The following is a 21,755-nucleotide window of genomic DNA, read 5'->3' as shown; positions in this document are numbered from 1 at the left end:
AGAGTGGCTCTTATAGTCCCAAGGTGAGTTTGATAACTAGACCTGGAAAGATTTGTGCTTACAATTAGGTGTTTTGATCACACAGGCTCTCCTTCCAGGTCATCTTCCCCCAATGTCTTGTTTACATAAACAGACCTTAAACAGAGGTGCCATTTAATTTTGTATTTAAACTTCACTCCATGGGGGCAGCTGGCTGCCACAGTCTCTTGGCAAAGATGTCTCTTCGCACCCGTCAGGTGAAGCCATTGTAAGAACAGTTCTCTGCCCGCTCCCCTCACTCTGTCTCCACCCTCACTGGGAGAGCATTCAGCCCACTCTTGACCTCAAAGCCAAAATAAAATAAAACCCAGAAGTGCAAAAACTATCAGAGATTTAAAAAGAAAAGGAAAGAAAAAGGTCTCATTAAGTGAGGTTTCCTGTGGCTCAAAGCCGGTTCCATTTCTACCGTGGTGAAACGTTCCTTTCCGCTTGTAGCCGTCTATGCTGCGCCACCTGACACGCCTGGACCGCCAAGAACTTAGAGAGGACATGACCGTGTTTGCTCTCCCCTCTGCAAGGGGAGCTCTTGCAGCCTGAGTCACTGATGGGATCAGAGAGCTCTGAAGGACTCCAGGGAGTGTGGGTGAGCGACCATTTCCCGGCACGAGAACATGTAACGCGGCCGTTTTTCACCAGATGGGCCCGAGGTGTTCAGAGATTTCTGTGATTTTCAGAATTCTGGGTCTGCATGCATCTGCCTCCACCCCGGGTCCTAGCTTCTCTCCGTCCACCCCCCGCCCCCATACTCCAAGTTCCAGTCCACCCAGTGACCCTCCTGGCACAGAGGGCTGGGATGGGATTCTCTCCCTAGAAGCAAGCACGTGCTCCGGGGGTGGGGCGGGCGGGCGCTTCCCGAAGGTCAGGTAGGGGCGGCATTCTGGCGCCATGCTTCCTCTTCCCCATGCTGGCAACCCACGGAAATGCGCTAATCTGAAGGAGGGCTACAAAGGGGTGGCCGGATTGGCCTTGCTACCCCGGTGCTCTACAAGGATGCGGGCAGGGGAGGGAGAGGATGGGACACAGCAGACTAGGGCCTCGAGAAAAATCAGAAGGTTTATTAAAACATACTCAGCTCAGACATAACGGCTTATGAAGAGGTCAGTTTCCCCCCAAACAACACTAACCTTTTTCATTTTCTTTAAAGGTTAAAGGCTTATGGGTTGGTTTTATAGAAAAAAGCAATACAGTGATTAGAGTATATGCAAAAGGACCCGCCCTCATTTATACATTCCATGCCGTCAGGTTAAAACTCTTTGCTTTGAATCATTGCTAGCGATTATACTGGCCAAACAGTGCAGAGAACATGGGGCTTTTAATGGCCGAGATGTTCGAAATGCCAAATAAAGGAATGACTTGCTGAGGACAGATGGAAATCATGACAGAAACAATGGGCTTTGAAGAGAGCCATTTTCATGGAACTTGCAGAAAACCAAGACAAAAATGCCCCCCATACCCTCCCAAAGCAGCAAGAAACCCTCACGTGCTTCAGCCCACCCTGGACCTTTCACTACACCCGCGTAGAAGACCCAAGAACTCACTGCTTGCTAGGCAGCAGGCGTTACCTCTCCACCCTGGGGCACCCCTGCCAGGTGACAGCATCGTGGAAAATCTGCTGTAGCATTGGCCTCCCGGCCAAGCTAGTGCACTCTGAGCTGGTGGCCCCATTTGAGCTTTTGAAATGGACATGGGGATAGAACTGGGGAAGGGCTGGAGGAACACTGATGAGGAGGGAAGAGGGAGAGGTGATCAGGGGAGACACAGCTGCCCCCACCAGAAACTGCCCCGCAGAAGGAGGCATGCTTGCTTCCTGCCATCAACGGCAGAGCAAGAGGCCCAGAGAAGGAACAGTGGCTGGCTGCCACTTTCTAAGTGTGATGGTCCCTTCAACTCCCAGACAGCCTTTTCTTCTTTGGCACATGGCAGGCTCCCTCCACCACTGCTTTTAAAGCTCTCCCCATGATTCGGTTGGGCCTCGCCTCGGAATCACACTCACAATGTCCTTAACTGCTCCTGACCCCCCTGAAATGTGAAAACTAAGAGGCAGGCCTGTGGGAAAGCCACAATTCATCCTCCTCAGTGAAATGGTCATCTCCAAGAGGCTGCCTGAGGTCCAGCACTTGCTGGGGAGGGGCGATGGTGTGGGATCTCCATGTTCAACCAACATCAGCCTGGCCCACTGGCTGTGAACTTGGTTCTGTTCTACACCCAGAGGATGAAACAGTCTTCTCAGCCACATGTTCGAGTGAGCCTAATCCTATTTGCAATTAGCTTTGCTTTAGTTTGCAGGGTTTGAGGTTGGTTTGGTATTAGGGGAGTGTGTGTGTGTGTGTGTGTGTGTGTGTGTGTGTGTTGTGGCGGGGGCTTTAGTTTGCAGGGTTTGAGGTTGGTTTGGTATTAGGGGAGTGTGTGTGTGTGTGTGTGTGTGTGTGTGTGTGTGTGTGTGTGTGTGTGGCAGGGGAGGGGAGGGCAGTCGGTGTTAGCTTTTCAGTTCAGCAGTGTTCACATTTACACAAAATCCCTTTGTCTAGGATTTCCAAATCTCCTGGCTGCGAGGCGGCCTTGTTCAGCTACTGTTACTGATTTCTCCCTCAAGAAAGACACAGCCAGGGAATAAAATCGGTAAGAGAGATTCTTATTCTCTGGAACTTAAAGTCTTTCACCAGAGGTGTCTTCCAGCGTAACTTGGCGGAGCAGTTGGGATCTGGAAACAGGAATAACACACTAAGAACTCCGTGCTTTGCAACGTCAACGTCAGAAACCAGTTAGTTAACAACGTACCATAGATAAGTTACCTTGTCTTTTCTGGGCTGAATAATTCCCAGGAAAAGCAGCAACCACTATGTGTTATGTACGATGCTCCATTTGGGGGAAGGCCATCTGCCCTTTTCTGTAATCATGAACCTGAACAAATATGTTTCTTTACCCAGAACCCCACCTCACTTTCTAAATCCAGGGTGTTTTTATGCACACTGGGCTTGACCGGACCAGGGCGGGGCTGAAGAATGACTGATCAGAAGGTTTATCAGAATGATAAGAATGACTGATGGGGCTGTTTTCTAACTAAATGTATTAAAACACACAGGCCAAATGCTTGAAACTTAGGCTTTTCTTGGTGCCCAACAATAAACAGGCCAATGGATGGCTGGGGGTCTTCACAAATGCAATCCGTGAGCCTGCTTGCTTTGAGCCCATTCCACGCCAATGCAAACTGATGCATCACATACCATCTGAAGGCCAGGAAAACCAAAGTTCCCTCTAGAGATCAAAGACCATCCCTGACTCACATTAAAAACAAAAAAGTTCAGGTGGAGTTATGGAATTGGCACATGATATAAAGAATGGAAATCCAATTTACACGTGTAAACTGGCTCATGTGTTGTTTCTGAAAGAAGCATGTAGCTATGTTTGGAAATTAAATGTGGGAATGAGAGTGAGCTTTTAGATTGCCAGAGAAAGAAAATGATGTAAGTCCACGGAGGCAAAATGTAAATGGTGACAATTCTGCTGAAGGTCTGTTTGGCATCAGATAGTAAACCTGTTTTTGTGTTCGTGGGAGAGAAATGATAATCACCTCAGTTTCTTCAGAAATGTTTTAAGAAGTTGGAACCCAGTACCCAGCTGGGGCACGGTGTGCAGGCGGGGAGCAGGGGACAGAGGGCTCAACTAGGTTGGATGCTAGCAAAATCTGCCAGGGTTTCGTAACTCTGGGCTTTTCCTAAAAGTCACTTCTGAAGGACAGCATGGACGGGGGCACCTTCTGCATAATGAAAACCAGAGAATTAATTCACTGGGTGCAAGAGCCCCAAGAAACAGGGACTCTTTCAAACGAATCTACAAACGGTCAGCTAAGTACAGGTGGATGTTCCGTGCATGGAGAAAGGGGGTCGAGAGGAAAGGAGAAAAATGGAAGCACTGCATGCATCCTAGCCGCAAGGGGTGTCAACGTGAGCCGCTGTCTTTGCAGCCCTGTAAGCAGCCTCCGCAGAGTGGTGTGTCCCCATCAAAGCTGCCCCCCAACACTGACCACTCCTAGGCTTCTGCCAAACATCACCTCCTGATACTTACAGTCCCCCCGTTGAGCACAACGGCCATCTCAGTTGGCTGATACACGTTACTTCTGAACGGAGCGCTAGGTCTATTTCCCAAGCTGCCATTGCGAAATCCTGTTCGGAGAGCTGAGGGAGGGAGGGAAAGGCAAACAAAAAAAAAAAAAAAAAAAAAGAAAGAAAAAAGAAGACACAATTTTGAATTTTGTTTTCTTCCTCTGCATCAACACCACGCTCCAGGCACACCCCCCCCACCCCTCCCCTTTGTCACAAGCCAGATTCAAAACAAAAGTCACAAAGGCGCTTTGTTCTCTGGCTCTCTTGGAGCCTGACCCGTCTCAGTGGGGTTGGGGAGTTTGCAGAATCCAGGGCTCAGGCGGCTCTCAGGGAGGGGACCCCGGGTGGAGCCTCGCCCGGCCCTCCCCTGCCCCCGTGGGCCATGGGTGATGTGGGAGCGCCTGCATCCCTCAGAAGTTCTCTTCTGACAAAAGAGACCTCCTCACTACTGAGTGCCATCCCTGACAAGTTCAACACCACACTGTCCAACACGGTTTCTGGATACACACAGAGGTGGGCAACGCTGAGAACCTGGACCACAAGTACATGGCAGAGGTCAGACGTCTTCAGGGAAAAGTGACGGGGAAGAGGACAGAGGGGCCCCAGACACATGAGTGGGTCATTTGTAGACAGGAAAAAAAGGGAGATGTGAAGATAGCACAAAGATAGCAAAATATGTCATCACTTTCTACATCTGAAAGGAGAGTAAATGGTGTTTCTTATTTGCAGTGTACTTTTAGACATCTAAATTTCCTTTCTTTGGTGAAGAAAAATCAGATGATACAAAAAGACCTGGTGGAACCGTGAAATGTATATTACTAAGTGAAAGCAGCCAGGCTGTAAAAACTCACACTGTATGATTCCAACTATAATATTCTGGAAAAGGCTAAACTATAGAGACAGTGAAAAGATTAGTGATTGCCAAAGGTTTGGGGGGAGCACAGGGAATTTTTAGGGCATTGGAACTATTCTGGGTGATACTATAATGGTGGAGACATGACATCATGCATTTGTCCAAACCCATAGAACTGTACAAAGAGTGACCTCTAAAATGTTAATTATGGACTTTAGTTAATAATAATGTATCAATATTGATTCATCCACTGCCACAAATGTAACACTAATGAAAGTTGTTAATAATAGGGAAAACCAGGGGAGGGGGCAGGCAGGAATTCCCTGTACTTCCTGTTCAAATTTTCTGTACCTAAAACTGCTCTAAAAAATAGTCCATTAAGAAATAACAGAAACAAGAAGCACTATAAAAAAATCAAAACAAAAGTCTTTCTCAATTGTGAGATGCCATTTTACATGGGGCACAGAGGGATTAGGTAACTTGCCTAAGGTCACACAGCTGGTAAGAACCAGCATTTGAACCCAAGCAGAGAGAATCTGTGTTCTTGACCATCACACTATTCTGGCTCCAAATACTTTGTTTTCAACTACCACATTTAGTTACTTAGAAGCCATGTGAATTTAAGTGACATTAAGGCAGCGGTCCCCAACCTTTTGGCACTAGGGACCGGTTTCATGGAAGACAATTTTTCCAAGGACTGGGGGCAGGGTGGGGGCCGGAGCGGGGCTGGAGGTGGGGGGATGGTTCAAATGGTAATTCGAGCGTTGGGGAGCGTGAGACGGGGGAGGGATGGGGAGAGACGGGGGAGGGATGGGGAGAGACGGGGGGAGGGATGGGGAAGGATGGGGAGCGATGGGGAGGGATGGGGAGCGATGGGAGGGATGGGGAGCGATGGGGAGCGATGGGGAGGGATGGGGAGCGATGGGGAGATGGCGAGAGATGGGGAGCGGCAGATGAAGCTTCGCTCACTCGCCTGCCGCTGTTCCTAATAGGCCACAGACCACTAAGGACCACTACCAGGCTGTGGCCTGGGGGTTGGGGACCCCTGCATTAGGGGCGGCTCAGCCCAGACTGAACCAAGGCAGGGTGGGGAATGCATGTTCCAAAACACTCTTTGCTTTAGCATCTCCAAGCCTTCAACAGCTCCCACGCACAGGCTGACAAGAAGATGACCTTCCTGGGAAGCAGAGAAGCGGACCAGGGGACAGAGTCCGTGGACTCTCACTAGTCCCAGTTCCTAGCCAAGACCTCCTTGAAAGAGAGGGAAAACCAAACAGCACAGCTTTCCTCATAATGCAGAGACCCTGCCGGCTATGGTGGGGGGGGATCTGGCTCTAAACCATTCTCTTCAAAAAACAAAGGCTAGACTCTACAGGCCATCTGTGGGATGCCTTGGCCCAAGGATCCCTCTGTGTAGTGGTTGTCTGCTGTTCTCTGATAAACATCCCTCCCACATTCTAGGTCCTGAGTACTGGTTACAACTGTCTCCTTCCCTGGCCTTGAGGTGGGCATATAATTGGGGCCTAGCCAATCAGGTCCAGTCAGAGCTAATTCTGAGATTTTTCCTCAAGCATCCTGGGAAATGTTCCTCTTTTCTGCTGGGACTCTGTGTAAGCCTAGAGCTGTGCGCTGCCAGGATTCTAACAGAGCCAAGAGATGGAGAGAGACCAACTCTTGTCATCACTTGAGCTTCCTGGATCTATCCATTTCTGAAGCCTGACCCCCAGTACCTTAGTTCATTGTTGTTTTGTGTTGTTTTGCTTAACTTGCTTCAGAGCAGATTTTTTATTACTTGCAACTTCAAGAATCCCAACTAACGCTCCACTCTGACCTGGGTCAGCTCTGAAAGGCAAGTAGGGCTCATCCATAAGGAGGTCCCAGCAAGAATTTAAGATCATAGGCTAAATGCCAGTCGTCTCCTGTTTAGACTCTGCAAGTGAGGCGAGATTCACCCTGCCCCCAAAGCTGACTGACACAGGGCCTTCCACTGGGAAGCAAAGGGGCAGAGTTTAAATAGCCCTTGGCCTAATGAGATCAGAGAGCCCAAATCCCCTAACAGAAAAAGAACCCTTTTCTTTCTTGCTCCTTTGAAAGGTGAACATTTAATGTACCTTGTTAACGCTTTCCAAAATGTGATCTGAAGTGCTATATCCTTCAGTGTATTTTCATCTTCTATCACATACCTCATGCCTTGTTTTCTAATTAATTAATTTTTTTTTTTTTGGCTGAGTTGGGTCTTTGTTGCTGCACGCGGCCTTTCTCTAGCTGCGGTGCACGGGTTTCTCATTGCAGTGGCTTCTCTTGTGCGTGGGCTTCAGTAGTTGTGGCGCGCGGGCTCTAGAGTGCAGGCTCAGTAGTTGTGGCGCACGGGCTTAGTTGCTCCGCGGCATGGGGGATCTTCCCGGACCAGGGCTCGAACCCGTTGGCAGGCAGATTCTTAACCACTGCGCCACCAGGGAAGCCCCCCTCATGCCTTGTTGATACTCATTAAGAAACGGCAGGCTGACAAAGTCCTACATATCTGAGGTCTCACTGGGGGAAGGAAATAAGGGAGCAGTGGCTGGGCCACAGTCCAGCCTGGGGAATGCCCTTCCCATCTCGACTTCAGGGATGAACTCTCAAGGGTACAGAGCCTGAAAGGCTGGCTAGATAAAATACAGGAGAAACAGGGCCAATTGTAGCTGCCGCGTAAGGCCCCTTGTGGGGCCTGGTTCCCTAAAATACAAGCTGGCTGAGGTCAGACCAAAGATGAGAACAGCTGTTCTCACCATGGCAAGGGAGGGTGCCCAGGCATTCCCCAGCCAGCAAAGTAGTGTTTCTAGAATAAAGATACTCCTAGCCAGGATGACAATTTAGTCTCTCCCTGTGAGCCTTCCAAGGGAATTGGCTTTGCCTCGTGCCCATGTGAATTTTGGCAGACACACATTTGGGAGGATGCAAAATTGGGCTGTTAAAAAAAGTCTGACAACATCCAAGGTTGGTGAAGAGGTGGGGAAATGGGGCTCTCATATAATTATTCAGGGGAGACTAAATTAGTCCACCTTTCTGTGGGGTGGCATCTGGCAGTAGATATCAAGATTGAAAGGTGCAGACTCTTTTGACGTATGTGTAGGAGTTAATTGATCAAGGGCACAAACATGAATGGATAAGAACGTTCATCACAGCATTACTTATACGGAAAGCCAGAAGCAAGCAGAATATTCACCAGCTAAGATCAGAAAAATAAATTATGGTACCTCCTAGAAATCTCTGCCTCATGAAAAGGATACTGTCGCTCTGCTGTCGCTGACCTGGAAAGGCCTCCCTCCATGATATACTGTTGATTTAAGCAAGCACATAGCAGAAGACCACTTAGACCAGTGGTTTCAACCTGGTTACCTCTTAGAAGCACTTGGAGGGCTTAAAATACCTAAGCCCAAACCGACTTACTCAATCAGAATGAGGGGCAGGCACTGGTAATTTGTTTAAAGCTGCCGAAGAGATTCTAACGTGCAGACAGGTTAAGAACTGCTCTACGGGATTGGTGTGTGTGTGTGTGTGTGTGTGTGTGTGTGTGTGTGTGTGTGTGTGTGTGTGTGTGTGTGTGTGTGTGTGTGTGTGCGCGTGCGCGCGCGCGCGCACTCATCAAAAGATGTCTGGCAAGATGAGAGCAAACAGTCAGCAGTAGTTGCCTTTGGGCAATGGGATTCTGAGCAGTTTTTACTATTTTCACTTGCTGAACTCCTACCTGATTATTGTTGATCTTTTGTCATCAGAAAGGAATAATAAAGCTATTTTTGTTTTGGAAAAGAAAGAAGGGAATGAGGGACAACCTCCTTGGCTTTGGAACATAGCATTTGAAACAGATGGGCCTGTGGGGCACCTCTGGAGACCCCATCACGCCCTGTGCCAGCACTGGTACTCCTGGTACAGACGTGGGTCCCAAATCCCTTAGATCTCTGGACCTTATGTGGATATGACGTACTGGATGCATTTTCACAAGAAAGGATGCACGGGATTCAGAAAACCAACCTTCTCTCTCCCTGCTCTGCTGTGAGCCTGAACAAGTTGCCTGACACTCCTGGACTCTGCTCTGTAAAATGGGACTTATAATCCCTGTCTTCTCAGAGTGTCCTGACACATCTGTGAGATGAGGGACATTAAAGTGCTTTAAGAAGAGAAGAGAAATTCTGTGGCAGAGTGCTCAGTGTGTGGGCTCTGGAGTCAGGCCGCCTGGGTTCAGACCCTGGCTCTGCCTCTTGGGCAAGTTGTTCAGCCTCTCCGTGCCTTAGTTTCCTGTCTGCAAAACGGACCTCACTGGGTTATTGTAGGGATTAAATGAGATTAGCCGCTAAAATGCTCAGAATGGTACCTGGTCCATGGTAAGCACCCAGTAGAGGTTAGCCATCCTTACTTTTGAAGCCCCTACTACTTGTGTAGTTCTAGCACCCCCGTTTCACTGCAAGTAAACTAGATTATCAGGTTCAACAACACTGGTTCTTAACTTTCTGGGGATTACGAATGGCTTTGAGAATCTGATAAAGCAACAGACTAATTCCCAACTGAATGTATAAAATTTTACACGCATTTCAGGAGCTCCTGTTACCTTTGAGGTCCAAGGGGAGTCCATGGGTCTCAGATACAGAGGATCCTATTCCAGGAGAAGCCAAGGAAGAGGTGGCTCCACCAGGACCCCAGGAACTGGCCAGGTGCCTGGCCTCTGCTCATCACATGCCCTGAGGGGCCCTCTGGCCTCCCAGTGAGTGATGACCCCCATCCTGACCCTCATCTTCTCCTGGCAATCCACGGAGCCAGCCCCACCAGAGCTGCGGCTCATCCCTGCCCAATCTATTGACAAACAGAGGCTTGCAGGCTTGGGGCTTTCCAGTAAGAAGGGAGCAGCTCTGATAAAGGCCACACCAGGACGTTTGACTCTACCCATGGTGGGGTTGCAGGCAGGGGGGTGGGGGAGGGAAGGTCTGTCATTCTGTCCTGTGGGTCTGGCCAGGAGCAGGGGTTCAGAAGCAGCTGGCCACATCCTGGTGGGGAGGAGGGCTGAGGGTGGCCTTGGAGGACCTGGTGGCTTGATGTGCTTCCCCCCTGCCTGCAGGGGTGGGTGGCTGTGCTCTGGGCCTCGGCACTCAACCCAGCAAGGCTGACTTCGTAGTATGACCAGACAGTGGGCACTGCCCAGGCACCTGGGTGAGCATCACAGAAAAGGGGACCACGACCATCTGGAACGGGCCACCTCCTAGCTGTATGTCATCAGGCAAGACTGAACCTCTTACGGCCTCCATTTATTCATCTGTAAGATGGGGATGATAACAGACCCTACCTCATCAGGTGGAGGGGTGAACTAATGAGATAATGCAGGTTAAGAAGTTCGAATAGTGCCTGGCATGTAGGCGGTGTTCAATAAGTGGTTATACTAGGTAATTAATTATTACTACTGCTGCTGCTACTGCCGCTATTATTACTGTAGCTCCTGATAAATTTTTAGGTAACTGAAAAAAAGCCATTTTAATTGATCTCAAGTGCTGGGAGCTCAGCCGACTTGCTTTAAGCAACAATTGTAAGAGACACTTCTCCAGCATCTACAGCAGGGGCGCCTGGGGCCTGGGCCACCTCCTCTCAGCTCTTCCCTCTTGGGAATCCCACTGCAGCGGTGGCAGACAGCCTGGGTGCTCAGACCACCCCGACTCGAAGCGCCCCCACATCTCTTTTCTGCCGTGCAGGCTAATGGGACTTGTTCAGCCCATTTACGGGAGGCCTGGGAGACACTCGTGACAGTGGGAGGTAGGAGCTGGTGGACAGATGCCGCAGCCTCCTGTCCTCCGAGGATCGATCCTGAGGCTCATTCTACACGCGTCCCTGGCAGGGATGAGCCCCAGCTGCCCGTGGCGGCAACCAGCTCTTCGATGCTCTTGTCCTGGCGTTTCTGCCGTCCCAGTCTCATTCTCCCTGGCAGGGGCCACCTCCTAAGTAAACCACTTACATCGCAGGCTCTGCTTTTCGGGGAACCCAACCAAGATGCACATCCAACAAGCCAGGTGCCGTGGGAGCCCCTCAGCATGTTACCTCTCTCAACAGGTCTATGGGGTACACAAAGCCTTACATCTAGGAAGTGGCAGAGGCAGGATCCCAACCCAGACGTCTGACTCCAGGGCCCAAATTCATACACTCCTGGAGACAGAGGTAGGGGAGGGGACTGGAGCATTGCCCCTCATCATCCCCTGCACCCATCCAGCACATGGGCTGCAATCGTAAACACTTCCAGGGAGCCAGGGACTTAATGTTGATATGTTATAGCGGCCGGGACAGGGAGTGTGGTGAAGAGAAAGTGGATCCCCACCTAAAGGGCCACCACAACTCGGTGAGGGGTAAGAGACAGAGCCTTTCCAGCCAGCTTCACACGACTGCTGCCAGGTGGGAATGGCAGCCCAGCACTGCCAGATCCAAATTTGTGAAAAAGGCCAGAAACCTGGCTTTTTATATTAAATTGGTTGGCAGCGCTAAATAAGAATGCATCTCTGGGCCAGTTTCAGCACAGCGGTCAACGTCTGTAGGCTCTGATCTGCCAGGACCGTCCCCAGGACCACCGATCCCCAGTGGAGAAAAAGGAGAGAGCACTTTTGCGAAGAACAGCCTAACCCAGCGGGGCGGTGCCCACTTTACCTGCACTGTGTTCATCCATCGAGAAGGCCTTGTTCTCCATGTAGGTCCGCGGCAGCGGCACGTCCTCCTCAAACGCCGTCTCCCGCATCCTCGGCTGCGACGTGTCAAAGTAGTTGGGTGTGTTCTCCTGCGGGGCGGGCAGGATGGTGCAGTGGATCTCTGGGATGGCGTGGAAGATGACGAAGACCCAGCCGCTGGCCACCAGCGTGATGGCCAAGGTGGGGTCTCCCCAGGCGTCTCCCTGCCGCAGCTCCGCATTGCCGAAGAGGTACATGGTCATCCAGGCCACCCAGACGAGCACGGAGAGGAAGGCCGTGACCAGGATGCAGACCCCGTTCTGCTTCCACTTCTTGAACTTGCCGCACAGCGTGAAGAGGGCCAGCCCCAGGGTGGCCAGGAGCAGCACCATGTCGTAGATGAGGGCCATCGCGAAGTCCATCGGCTCGTAGGCACAGGCCGGCTTCTCGTCGCGCAGCACGGTCAGCACCAGCCACTCGACGGCGATGATGACCTGCACGAGCATCAGGCACAGGGCCACGCCCACCAGCTGCCAGCCCGACGGGCTCTTGCCGTGGCGCACCAGCCTCCGCACGCGCCACGCCTGGCTCAGCAGGCAGGAGAAGCAGAGCGCGAAGAGGACGCCCCAGAGGAAGCGGCGGACGGAGCAGATGGTCTCATCCTCCCGGATGATGAAGGCGAACGTCAGGCCGAAGAGGCCCAGGGTCCCCAGGAGGAAGAGGAAGTGGAGGCCCACGGGGTCCTTTTTCTCCTTGTCCTTGATGAACGGCAGGCGCACCAGGAGGATGAGAATCAGAAGCAGTGTGATCAGGGCGCCCGCCCCCGCCACGGCCTCCACCACGATGCCCCAGATGGTGTCCAGGTCGCACAGGGACACGTACTGAGGGAGGAGGTCCAGCCCGCAGCCCCGGGACGTGCTGGTGTTCTCGGAGGCCCCGGAGGCAATCACGAAGAGCAGGAGGAAAGCGAGCGCCTGGTGGGTCCTCATCTTTCTCTCTGACACCATGAACGTTCCAGAAAAGTTGGGGGGAAAAGACCAATTCGTTGTAAGACTCCCACTCTCCTGACTTCTTTAAGAAGACCCACCTCACTTCAAACCCACCAGCCCCCTCCTCCGGGCAGCACAGCCTGGAGGAGGGGCGGGGATTTCGGCCCCCATCTGCCCCCTAGTCCGGGCTCAGTGAACAGCCCTGAACCATCAGTGCTAGTGGCTGGTGGAGGGGATGGGAGGGGGACTCACTTTCTCTGGATACTCTTTCATATTCTTTGAATTTGAGGCCATGTCTGAGCTCTTCAAAAATAAGGGAATAAAATGAGGCTTGAAGAGATGGTCATGGGCCGAGCGCTTGCTGGGAGAGGGGCACGCACTACCCGTTTCAGTCTCTCAGCGCTAACAGCTGACATTTACCGATGACTCACCCTCGGCCAGGCACTCGACACATCCAGTCCTCACACCGGTGACTGTGACACAACAGTCTTGAGGAGGTTGGGACACCTGCCCAAGGTCACGCCACTCAGCTCCTAGACGCATCCCCTCTTAGAAGCTTCCCAGCGTTTCAAATGTAGTGTGAATGGTCTTCCTGGGTTCCACCCTTTCCCCCCTCTCCCCTCGCACACCCCACCCCTCCCACAGATATCTGCTGAGAATCCATCCTCTCACTCCAGCCAGCCCACCTCTGCCGGGGATGCCTGCAGGACAGCCCACCTCTGCCGGGATGCCTGCAGGACAGCCCACCTCTGCCGGGATGCCTGCAGGACAGCCCACCTCTGCCGGGATGCCTGCAGGACAGCCCACCTCTGCCGGGATGCCTGCATGCCTCATGGAGTCCACACAGCCGCCAGGAGACGGGCTTATTAACCCCCGTCTCGTCTTCTCCTGCCTCTGCCTAGACTACCCTCCACACCCTGCTTCTGTGGAAAACTGCCCCTCCCACACTGGTCTCAGCTCTAATGTCATCCACCCAGACCTTGGCCAAGGTCACACCCCCACCCCCACCCCCAGCATCTCTCGTCTCTTTCTTAGCTCTAATGGCGTCCGTCGTCGATCGCCTGTTTCCTTTGTTCCTCCTGTGTCCCTTCCTCCACTCCTCCCTTCCTGTCTTTCTTCACCACTAGCTACAGGATGACAGGGACACTGTCTGTCTCGCCATCAGCATAAACCAGGGTTTCTCAGCCTCGGGCCTCATTCTTCCTCGTTTGGGGGGTTGTCCTGTGCATTGCAGGATGTATAGCAGCATCACTGGCCTCTACCCACTAGGTGACTGAAGCTCACCCCCTCCCCCAATTGTGACAACCTCCCAAGTTTGTAGATACTGCCAGTGTCCCCTGGGGGGGAAATCACCAGGATGAGCACCACTGGTCAAGTACTAGCATAAAAGCACACTAGATGCTTCCTAAATACTGAGTGAACGAGACTTCTCACGACTCTCCACCGCCACCGCTCCTTGCTTTTGGAGGGAGCCTGGCCTTGGGAAAGCCATGCCTGCACAGCTCCGCAGTGATGTTTCCAGGCGTCTTAAGCCAGACTTACGGCCTTAGCTCCACCCACAGTGAGGCTGTAACCAGCCACCTCCAGGGCAGCTAAGCACATCCCTGGGGCTTTCTTAAGTAAATGCGGTATCGACCACCTCTCTCTCTGCTCCTTGACGGGATACGGTGAGCAGCTCTGATCCTGCCTTGGCCGCAAGGCCATCAACTGGGATAAATTATTGATGCTGCAGAATGAGAAGGAGCCTGGTACTATATGGACCATCTTCTTTGCCTATAGATGAAAGAAGGCAGACTGGGAACGGAAAGCGTCTGGCAAGAGATGCTCCTGAAACAAGCACCCCAGACACTGGCAATCAGGCCCATGGTCCTGCCACTATTTGGGGCCCTGCTACTTAAGTCACTAGAGTGCCACCTCAGCTATTTACACCTTGTCTACAAACCCCCTGTAAGTTATTTACTTAACTGACTCACCAAGTCCTTGAAATTGACTCAAAAGAAAACTCAACACATTGAAATACTTGTTGATGGAACTCACGTTGCATACCCATTGGCATATCCCAATGTACCACCTTTAAAAAAATACTGTCCTAGCTAGAGCTGCATCTCACAAGAGCACACTGGGAATCAAAATTGAAGAACCGGATGTGCTGGAACAAAATGCCATCAGGCCCCCGACACAGTGCAGTGGACTTCCCCTAGACCTCTCATCAATGGCAAATGTGATTAGGAGACTTCTCAGCAAGTGACAACAAGACACACCCCATGCGGCCTCTCTAGGTCACACATCAGCCAGTCTCATCTCCAGGGTGGCTGGGAGAGGACGGTAGGAATGTGCTTCTGGAGTCTTGACCACCAACCCTCTCCCCAACTCTCCCACCCACCTGCAGGCCAGTGGTTCTCAACCAGGGGCAATTTTGATCCCAAGGGACATTAAGGCGTGCCTAGGGACATTTTTGGTTGTCACAACTGGGGAGTGTGGGGTGCAACTGGCATCTAGTGGGTAGAGACAAGGGAAGTTGCTAAGCATCCTACAATGCCTGAGATGGCTCTCAACACAAAGAATGATCTGGCCCCACATGTCAACAGTGCTGAGGTTGAGAAAGCCTGGTTTATACACCGGAGAACAGAGTTGATGAGGGTGAAGCCAGGAAACCAGCCAGGCCTCTCAGCCTCAGGCCTCAGGTCCTTTCCTTGCAAGAACTTGGCCTTCTTTAGCTGCCTCCCCTCATTCTCTTGGGGGAATCTCCTCTCTCCAGGCCTGCCTACGAATTGGGACTGGGTTCCACCAGCTCATCCCCCCTCCTGATTGTCCTTCCAGCCACAACAGGAAACCAGTGTGGATGAAGAAAATATCAAGATGGTGACCAAGCTTCTGAAATTGTACAGGTTCTTACGGCTGTGGTCCAGGTCTCTAGCTCCGACTCCCTTCTGAGATAGGAAATAGATACACTCTTGCTTTCTGCTTTCATTCCCAAGGTTGGAACCCTCTCCTTCTGGGACAGCTGTTGTTTTTGTTGTCCTGCCTCCGTTTCTCTCATTTCTGAAGACAGCTCCTGAATTTCCTTTGGAGAGACGCCTTGAGCCCCAGCTGCGAGCACCTGACCCAGCCTGGCCAATCAGAGCATTTATCCCACCCTTTGGCCACACTGACTGGTTCATGAACAGGCACCTGGCCCCAACCAGACCCATGAGAATCAGTCTTAGGATTTTTGCTAGAATTAACTGGAAAGAGGTTTTCTCTTGTTATCAGGGTTAATAAGCTAAAAGGATATACACCTGGAGCTGGAGAGGACTTATTTACCATCACAGGGACAGAACCTGTCTCAGAGTAAAGCTGACTCACAGGAAACAGCCATGTGATGGACCAGAGTCCTAATACACAGAAAGGCTGGATTCAGTTATGCCTGAAGCCAGATACCCTGGTCTTTGCAGTTCCAGCAGCCAATTAACTTCCCTTTTTTGGATTAAGCCAGTTTGAGGTGGGTTTATGTTACTTGCTGACAAAGAAGTTCTATTATACGTCCCACACGATGTGGTCCTCTTCTTCCAGGAAGCCCTCCCTACCCAACATCTAGGCAGCCAGAGGCTTCGATAGGGTCCAGTTGTCCCAAGTAGGTCATTTTCATTGCTAAAGACGCCCATGAGGTGACAGCCATCGTTCTACAGAACAATGTCCAGGATGAACAGGAGGGAGGCTACACACCACCTCACAGAATGACGCTGAGTCCAGCTCATCTAGGATTTCTGGGGGGTTCTGCCCTGCAGAGTTTTCTGTTACTGCCACAGTGACCACGACAATGACTGTTAGCTCGCATAGGTGCTCACTATGCACCAGGCCCTCTTCTGTGCACTTCACATATATTAATACCTTATCATCTGGACAATGATACCACGAGGCAAGTTCTATTACTGTCTCCATTTTACAGGAAATAAAACAGAGAAGCCAGTTGGCTTGTCCAAGGTCACATAGCTAGAAAGCGGTGGAGCCAGGAGACAAACAATTGTACTATTGTTACTGGGCTCTTACTACAGACCAGGGCTCTGGAAATGTCACATGGTGAGACCTTTGCTGGCCAGTCTATCTAAATTAGGTTCCCTCTGCCTCTTTATGCTCTACACCGATACTCCCGATCCTTATCTTCATAGCATGTGCCACAGTTTTCAAATATTTTATTTTATTACTCTTTTGGTCTGATCCCACGCACCCAGGCTCTTGTCTGTCTTGTTCTGCACCGAGTCCCCAGTGCCTGGCACACGGGCAGGGCTCACGGCCCAGTTGCTGAATCAATCAACTGATTAAACGTGGTCTCCAACCCTCATGTCACCTGGCAGGAAGATGCTCTCATTGTCATTTTATAGAGGAGGGGACTGAGAGGCTTAAGTCAAAGTATGATCTTCAGGCTGGCAACAGCGGCAGCATCGCCCGGGAACTTGTTAGAAATGCAGACGCTCAGCAGTGGGCCTGGCCACCTGTGTTTCCACAGCCCTACGATAAGCTCCAGGTGCGCTCAGATGCTTCGGTGCACTGAGGTTTGAGAAGCACGAACATATGCAGTGGGGGAGCCTGGACGATGGCCCGGCACCTTCCGCCCCACTATCCCTGCCCCAGGCCCAGGGGGCAGTGCTCACTCACGCTCCATCTCACCCACTGTCAGGTAAGCCCCATCCTGCCCCCTCAGCCACCTGGGGCCTCCCCGCTGCTGAGAATGGAGCAGCTCTCCAGGAACCCCAAACTGCACAAAACAAGATTAGAGGTTTGGAATCAGCCACAAGGCAGGGCTGATTGGGAAGGGATGAATACATGGCAACAGACCCGTGGGATGCAGGCATGCAGCTCCTCAAAAGGAGTAATGAATAAAGTGATGAATGTGCAAGACTCGGCTCACATACTAATTACTCTGCTGCCAGCCAGGCTCCCAGAAACGTGACTCATTCAGATGCTCTTAAAAACACTGCATCGCACATGCAGGCCCGCGCGCGCACAGGCCCGCGTGTGCGCGCGCGCACACACTCTCTCTCTCTCCCTGCAGAGGGGCCAGAAGCTACCGGCAGGTGGTGGAGCAGCATGTTCCTCGCAAGCTGGGGCCTGCAGAGGCTGGAAAGAATGCAGGCAAGATTCCTTGTGCGAGGACAGCGCTGCCTGCCTGAAGGCCACAAGCAGGGCCGCTTCTCCCAGGCTCAATCATGGCAAAGCAGCATAAACCTCCGGTTTCGAGTTCTGCCCCTGGCACTTGCTAGAACCCTGTGACCATGGGCGGCTGACTTAACCTTACTAGTCTCAGTTTCTTCATCTGCAAAATGGGGGTGATAATACCCATCTTGCAGGGTTCTTGTGAGGATTAAAGTAATTAGAGTTTAGGACAATAGGTAAAAATAATTAGAGTTTAGGACAATAGGTAACATGGGGTAAGCACTTATATAAAGTGTCTGTTAGGGCTTCCCTGGTGGCGCTGTGGTTGAGAGTCCGCCTGCCGATGCAGGGGACGCGGGTTCGTGCCCCGGTCTGGGAAGATCCCACATGCCGTGGAGCGGCTGGGCCCGTGAGCCATGGCCGCTGAGCCTGCTCGTCCGGAGCCTGTGCTCCACAATGGGAGAGGCCACAACAGTGAGAGGCCCACATACCGCAAAAAAAAAAAAAAAAAAAAAAAAAAAGTGTCTGTTAAATAAAAGATTGGCGAGTGCTCTGAGGTTATGAACTTAGTTCTGACTTTGCTTTTCCAGGAGGGGTGGTTGCCATGGAGATGGGGCTGAAACAGGGGCACACCCAGGTGTTTGTCCACCACTGGTTTCCAGCCTCCCCAGTCACACACCAAGCAAAGAGGTCCCTGAGGTGGTGTGAAGGGGAAAAGCCTTTGGGGGTGGTCTACCTTGGAAATCCCCACAGCAGGTGCTCTAAATGGGAGCCTTGCTGTGAAGGTGGTTTTACAGAGGGGAACCGGTGCTGGAGGACCTGAGGCCAGCCTGTGTGCCCTGAAACTGGGTGTCCCTGTTGAGGAGTCGGAGCCAGACACCCAGAAACGGGACACCAGCCATTCTCCTGGGAACTAGCATCCCCACGTTGCCATCTACCCATATGAAAGGAGACACAAGATATACAAAACTGCTCTGGAACACACCATTCTGACCTGCTTCGCCTCGGGGGCTACGAGCAGAGGCATCTTAAACCCACCTTCTCTAAAGAAGCGGGGAGGCGCTGGAGCATGGAAGGGAAAGAAAAACTAAACAGATCTGGAGGCGCTTTCCTAGCCCTGGGCATGTCTAACAGTTCAGTACCCGATGAATACCTGGCACAGGATTTACACTCCCGTCAGTCTCCTCAAGAGTGGAAGACCTCAGTTGGAGGAAAGTCAGACAGAACTGTGTGACATTGGGCATTACTCACTTAACCTCTCTGACCTTCAGTCTCTTCTTCTGTAAAACAAGGATAATGATAGTGCCACTTTCACAAGGCTGATGTGAAACGTACTTAGAAAGTACTCAGCACCGCAGACAGGGAGCACTGGGTCCTGGCTGATTACAATTACGATTCCCATTGTCCTGTTGGGAATACAAAGAGGTAATGCAACTTGGCCAGAGGCTTCCTGGAATTGATGGGCCGAGCCGGGACTAGAACCCACTTCTCCCAACTGCTGACCTCAAGGCCACTGCACCCCTGGTTGGACTCCCTCTGTTGGACAGAAGCCCAGGATAAGGCTGCAGAGCCAGTCCCCCAGCACACCCCAGCATCACACTCTGTCCCTGCCCACTCCCATTATAGCCGCTGGTGCATTTCCTGCTCCAGAGGGATTAAACTGTTACAAGGTTTCCTGACATTAAACTATTTCCCAGACCTTCAATCTAACCCTTTGATGTCTTTTGCAAGTTACACCATCTCATAATCTTCAGTTCCCAAGGCCGCCCAGACCACCAGCCTATCTGGGGGCCCTTGGATTTAATAACCCTCACAGGTTAGTAAACAGGGTTGCCAGAACACAGGCTCCGTGAGCCATGAATATGCAAAGCAGCTCCAACCCTGTAAATAAAAGCAATCATTTAAATGCAAATTGCATCCTTGGCTGCCCGTTCCAGGGTGGATGGTTCCTCTGAGGCTGTAATTCTGAGAAGAAAATATGACTAACTCAGAACCCCCAGGAAGCCCTGCATGGAAGTGCTTATGGGGCGTTGGGCTCTGGGTGAGGGCCACTTAGAGGGGACAAAAACTACCTAAAAGTGGGAAGTGGGTTTTAAAACCTGACCTACCCCTGGCGTAGGCTTACAGGGCCAGCCAGGCTCAAAGCAGTCCTCACAGGTCCCCTTCGGAGGCTCCCGGCGCCTTGCCACCCTCAGAGGCAGAATGAAAAGGAAGCTGCTTTTTGTCTCCTTGTAAAGGTCAGGGGAGCGTTTAAAAATCAGATCTCGTGGCTTTCCACTCCAAATCCTGCAAGGGTTCACCAGTCCAAGGAGAATAAAACCTAAACTCCTTTCCATGGCGCAAAAGATCGTGGTCTGGCTGGTCCCTGCCATCCCCTTTCCAACCCCGCTCTCCACATCTGCCTATGAGCTCCAGCCACAATGGCCTTTGTTCAGTTTCTCTGCACTCATTCCCACCTCCAAGCCTTTGCACTTGCGGTGCCCTCTGCCTGGTTCAGTCTTCCCCCTGCCTCTGTCAGTACCCCCTCCCCCATAGCGGGGCTCCACTAACATGTCACTCCCCAGAACAGTCTTGCCTTATGTGTACATACTCTTGTCACTTTATTTTACAGCACTCTGCTTTCTTTTCCTGGCAGCCCTTATCCCAATCAGAAGTTCTAGCTACTTACTATTTATTTACTTATTTAGTGTTCACCCACCTCCCCAGTGCCCTGAGAGCAGGGGCTTATCTGCCACTTCTGTAGCTGGCATATTTATTGAAATAACACATTAACTAATAAAGATTTTGAGCTTCTCTTTCTAACAAAACTGCTTTTCTTGCTGCCTGGGCGCCAAATGGCGACTCCTTCCCACTTCCATCTTTTCCCTCCCCAACTCAGCTGACCCCTTTTCACACAGGGCAGGGAACAGATAGGAAACTGTTCACTCCGCAGTCTAGGTACAAAACTGGCCCAGTGAAGGGCTCCCAACCGACCATTTGCATTCTATTTACATCCTATTTGCATGCAGTTTTAACTCAAAGTCTGAAATCCTCCAGAGAGCCCCCGCCCGTGGGGAAACTTCTGAATCAAGGTTCCCCGGCTGAAGTTCTAAAGCTTTTGTGCCAAGTCCCTCCCCCACTTCTCTTGTCTTTGCGAGGATTTCCCAGTTCCTCCGGGGCTCTGCTCAGGTGCCCCCCACCCCATGCTGGCGCAGTTGGGCAGCCAATGTGGCGCGTGGCCCGGGGCCCCAGGCGGGGACGCGGCTGCCCGCCACACTCCAGGGGCCTTTGTCCGCGCTCCAAGGAGCCGCCCCTTAGCGAACTGGGGACATGTTGGGTGGGTGTGTGCGTGTGGTGGGGTGTTGGCTAGGCCTGGGAGTGACAGAGCCGTGTAGGAAACCCGCGGGCTGCGCTGGAGCCGTCCTCGGTGGTAAGCTCGGTACGCCCCCTCCCTGGCTGGTTGGCCAGCTCCCCCAGGCCGAGGCGGGTGCAGGCGGTAGGGGTCCCGGGGTGCTTGGCGCTGGAAGCCCGTGTCCCCCAAGTTGGGGGGGGGACGCAGCACAGGGCTGATCCTCACCTCTAGCTTGGCCGCAACAGCAACGCTACCATCCCGCCATTGTATGCATTCGCCCCTCATTTCTTCCCACAGCCCCAGAGCTCAGCTCTTCTCGCCCGCGGTGTCCCCTCCTTTCCCGCAGTGCGCAGCCACGGCCGGCTGCGAGCTCGGCCCCCTGCCCCTAAGGCAGGTGCGGCAGCTCACCCCCAAACTCGGCCCCTGTGCCCCCGGCTCCGTCTACCCTGTCTGTGCTCAGGCCCCACGGGCTTGCCACGCAGCCCTGCCCGTGGCTGCCCTCACAGGAGTCACTCGGACACGCCTGGACTCCCTTACAGTCCCAGCTGCCCTTTGCCTGTGGTCGCCCCCAGATCCTCCCCAGAGACTTGGATCTCCACCTGGTGCGGGTACATCCCCTCCCCCCATAAAGGTCCC

The 21,755-nt window shown here is 52.2% G+C and overlaps 1 protein-coding gene across 2 annotated transcripts in view; it reads right to left on the bottom strand.

Annotated features, from left to right (window-relative positions):
- Positions 1 to 2,651: 2,651 nt before the first annotated feature.
- GPRC5B (G protein-coupled receptor class C group 5 member B) overlaps positions 2,652 to 21,755 on the bottom strand; it is a 19,462-nt gene continuing 358 nt past the window's right edge. The window contains exons 2-4 of one of the 2 annotated variants that reach the window (XM_007466919.1): positions 11,650 to 12,663; positions 4,105 to 4,214; positions 2,652 to 2,740 (exon numbers count right to left, since the gene is read on the bottom strand). In XM_007466919.1, the coding sequence (XP_007466981.1) occupies positions 2,696 to 2,740; positions 4,105 to 4,214; positions 11,650 to 12,655 (1,161 nt within the window). In that variant the 5' untranslated portion in view covers positions 12,656 to 12,663 and the 3' untranslated portion in view covers positions 2,652 to 2,695. Of the gene's footprint in view, positions 2,741 to 4,104; positions 4,215 to 11,649; positions 12,671 to 21,755 lie in introns of those variants that run through there. The other variant, XM_007466920.1, reaches the window with a different exon arrangement.

This window comes from Lipotes vexillifer, unplaced genomic scaffold (genome assembly GCF_000442215.2).
Source record: "Lipotes vexillifer unplaced genomic scaffold, Lipotes_vexillifer_v1.1 scaffold232, whole genome shotgun sequence".
Classification (NCBI taxonomy): Eukaryota; Metazoa; Chordata; class Mammalia; order Artiodactyla; family Lipotidae; genus Lipotes; species Lipotes vexillifer.
This window is presented reverse-complemented; position numbering and strand designations above follow the sequence as displayed.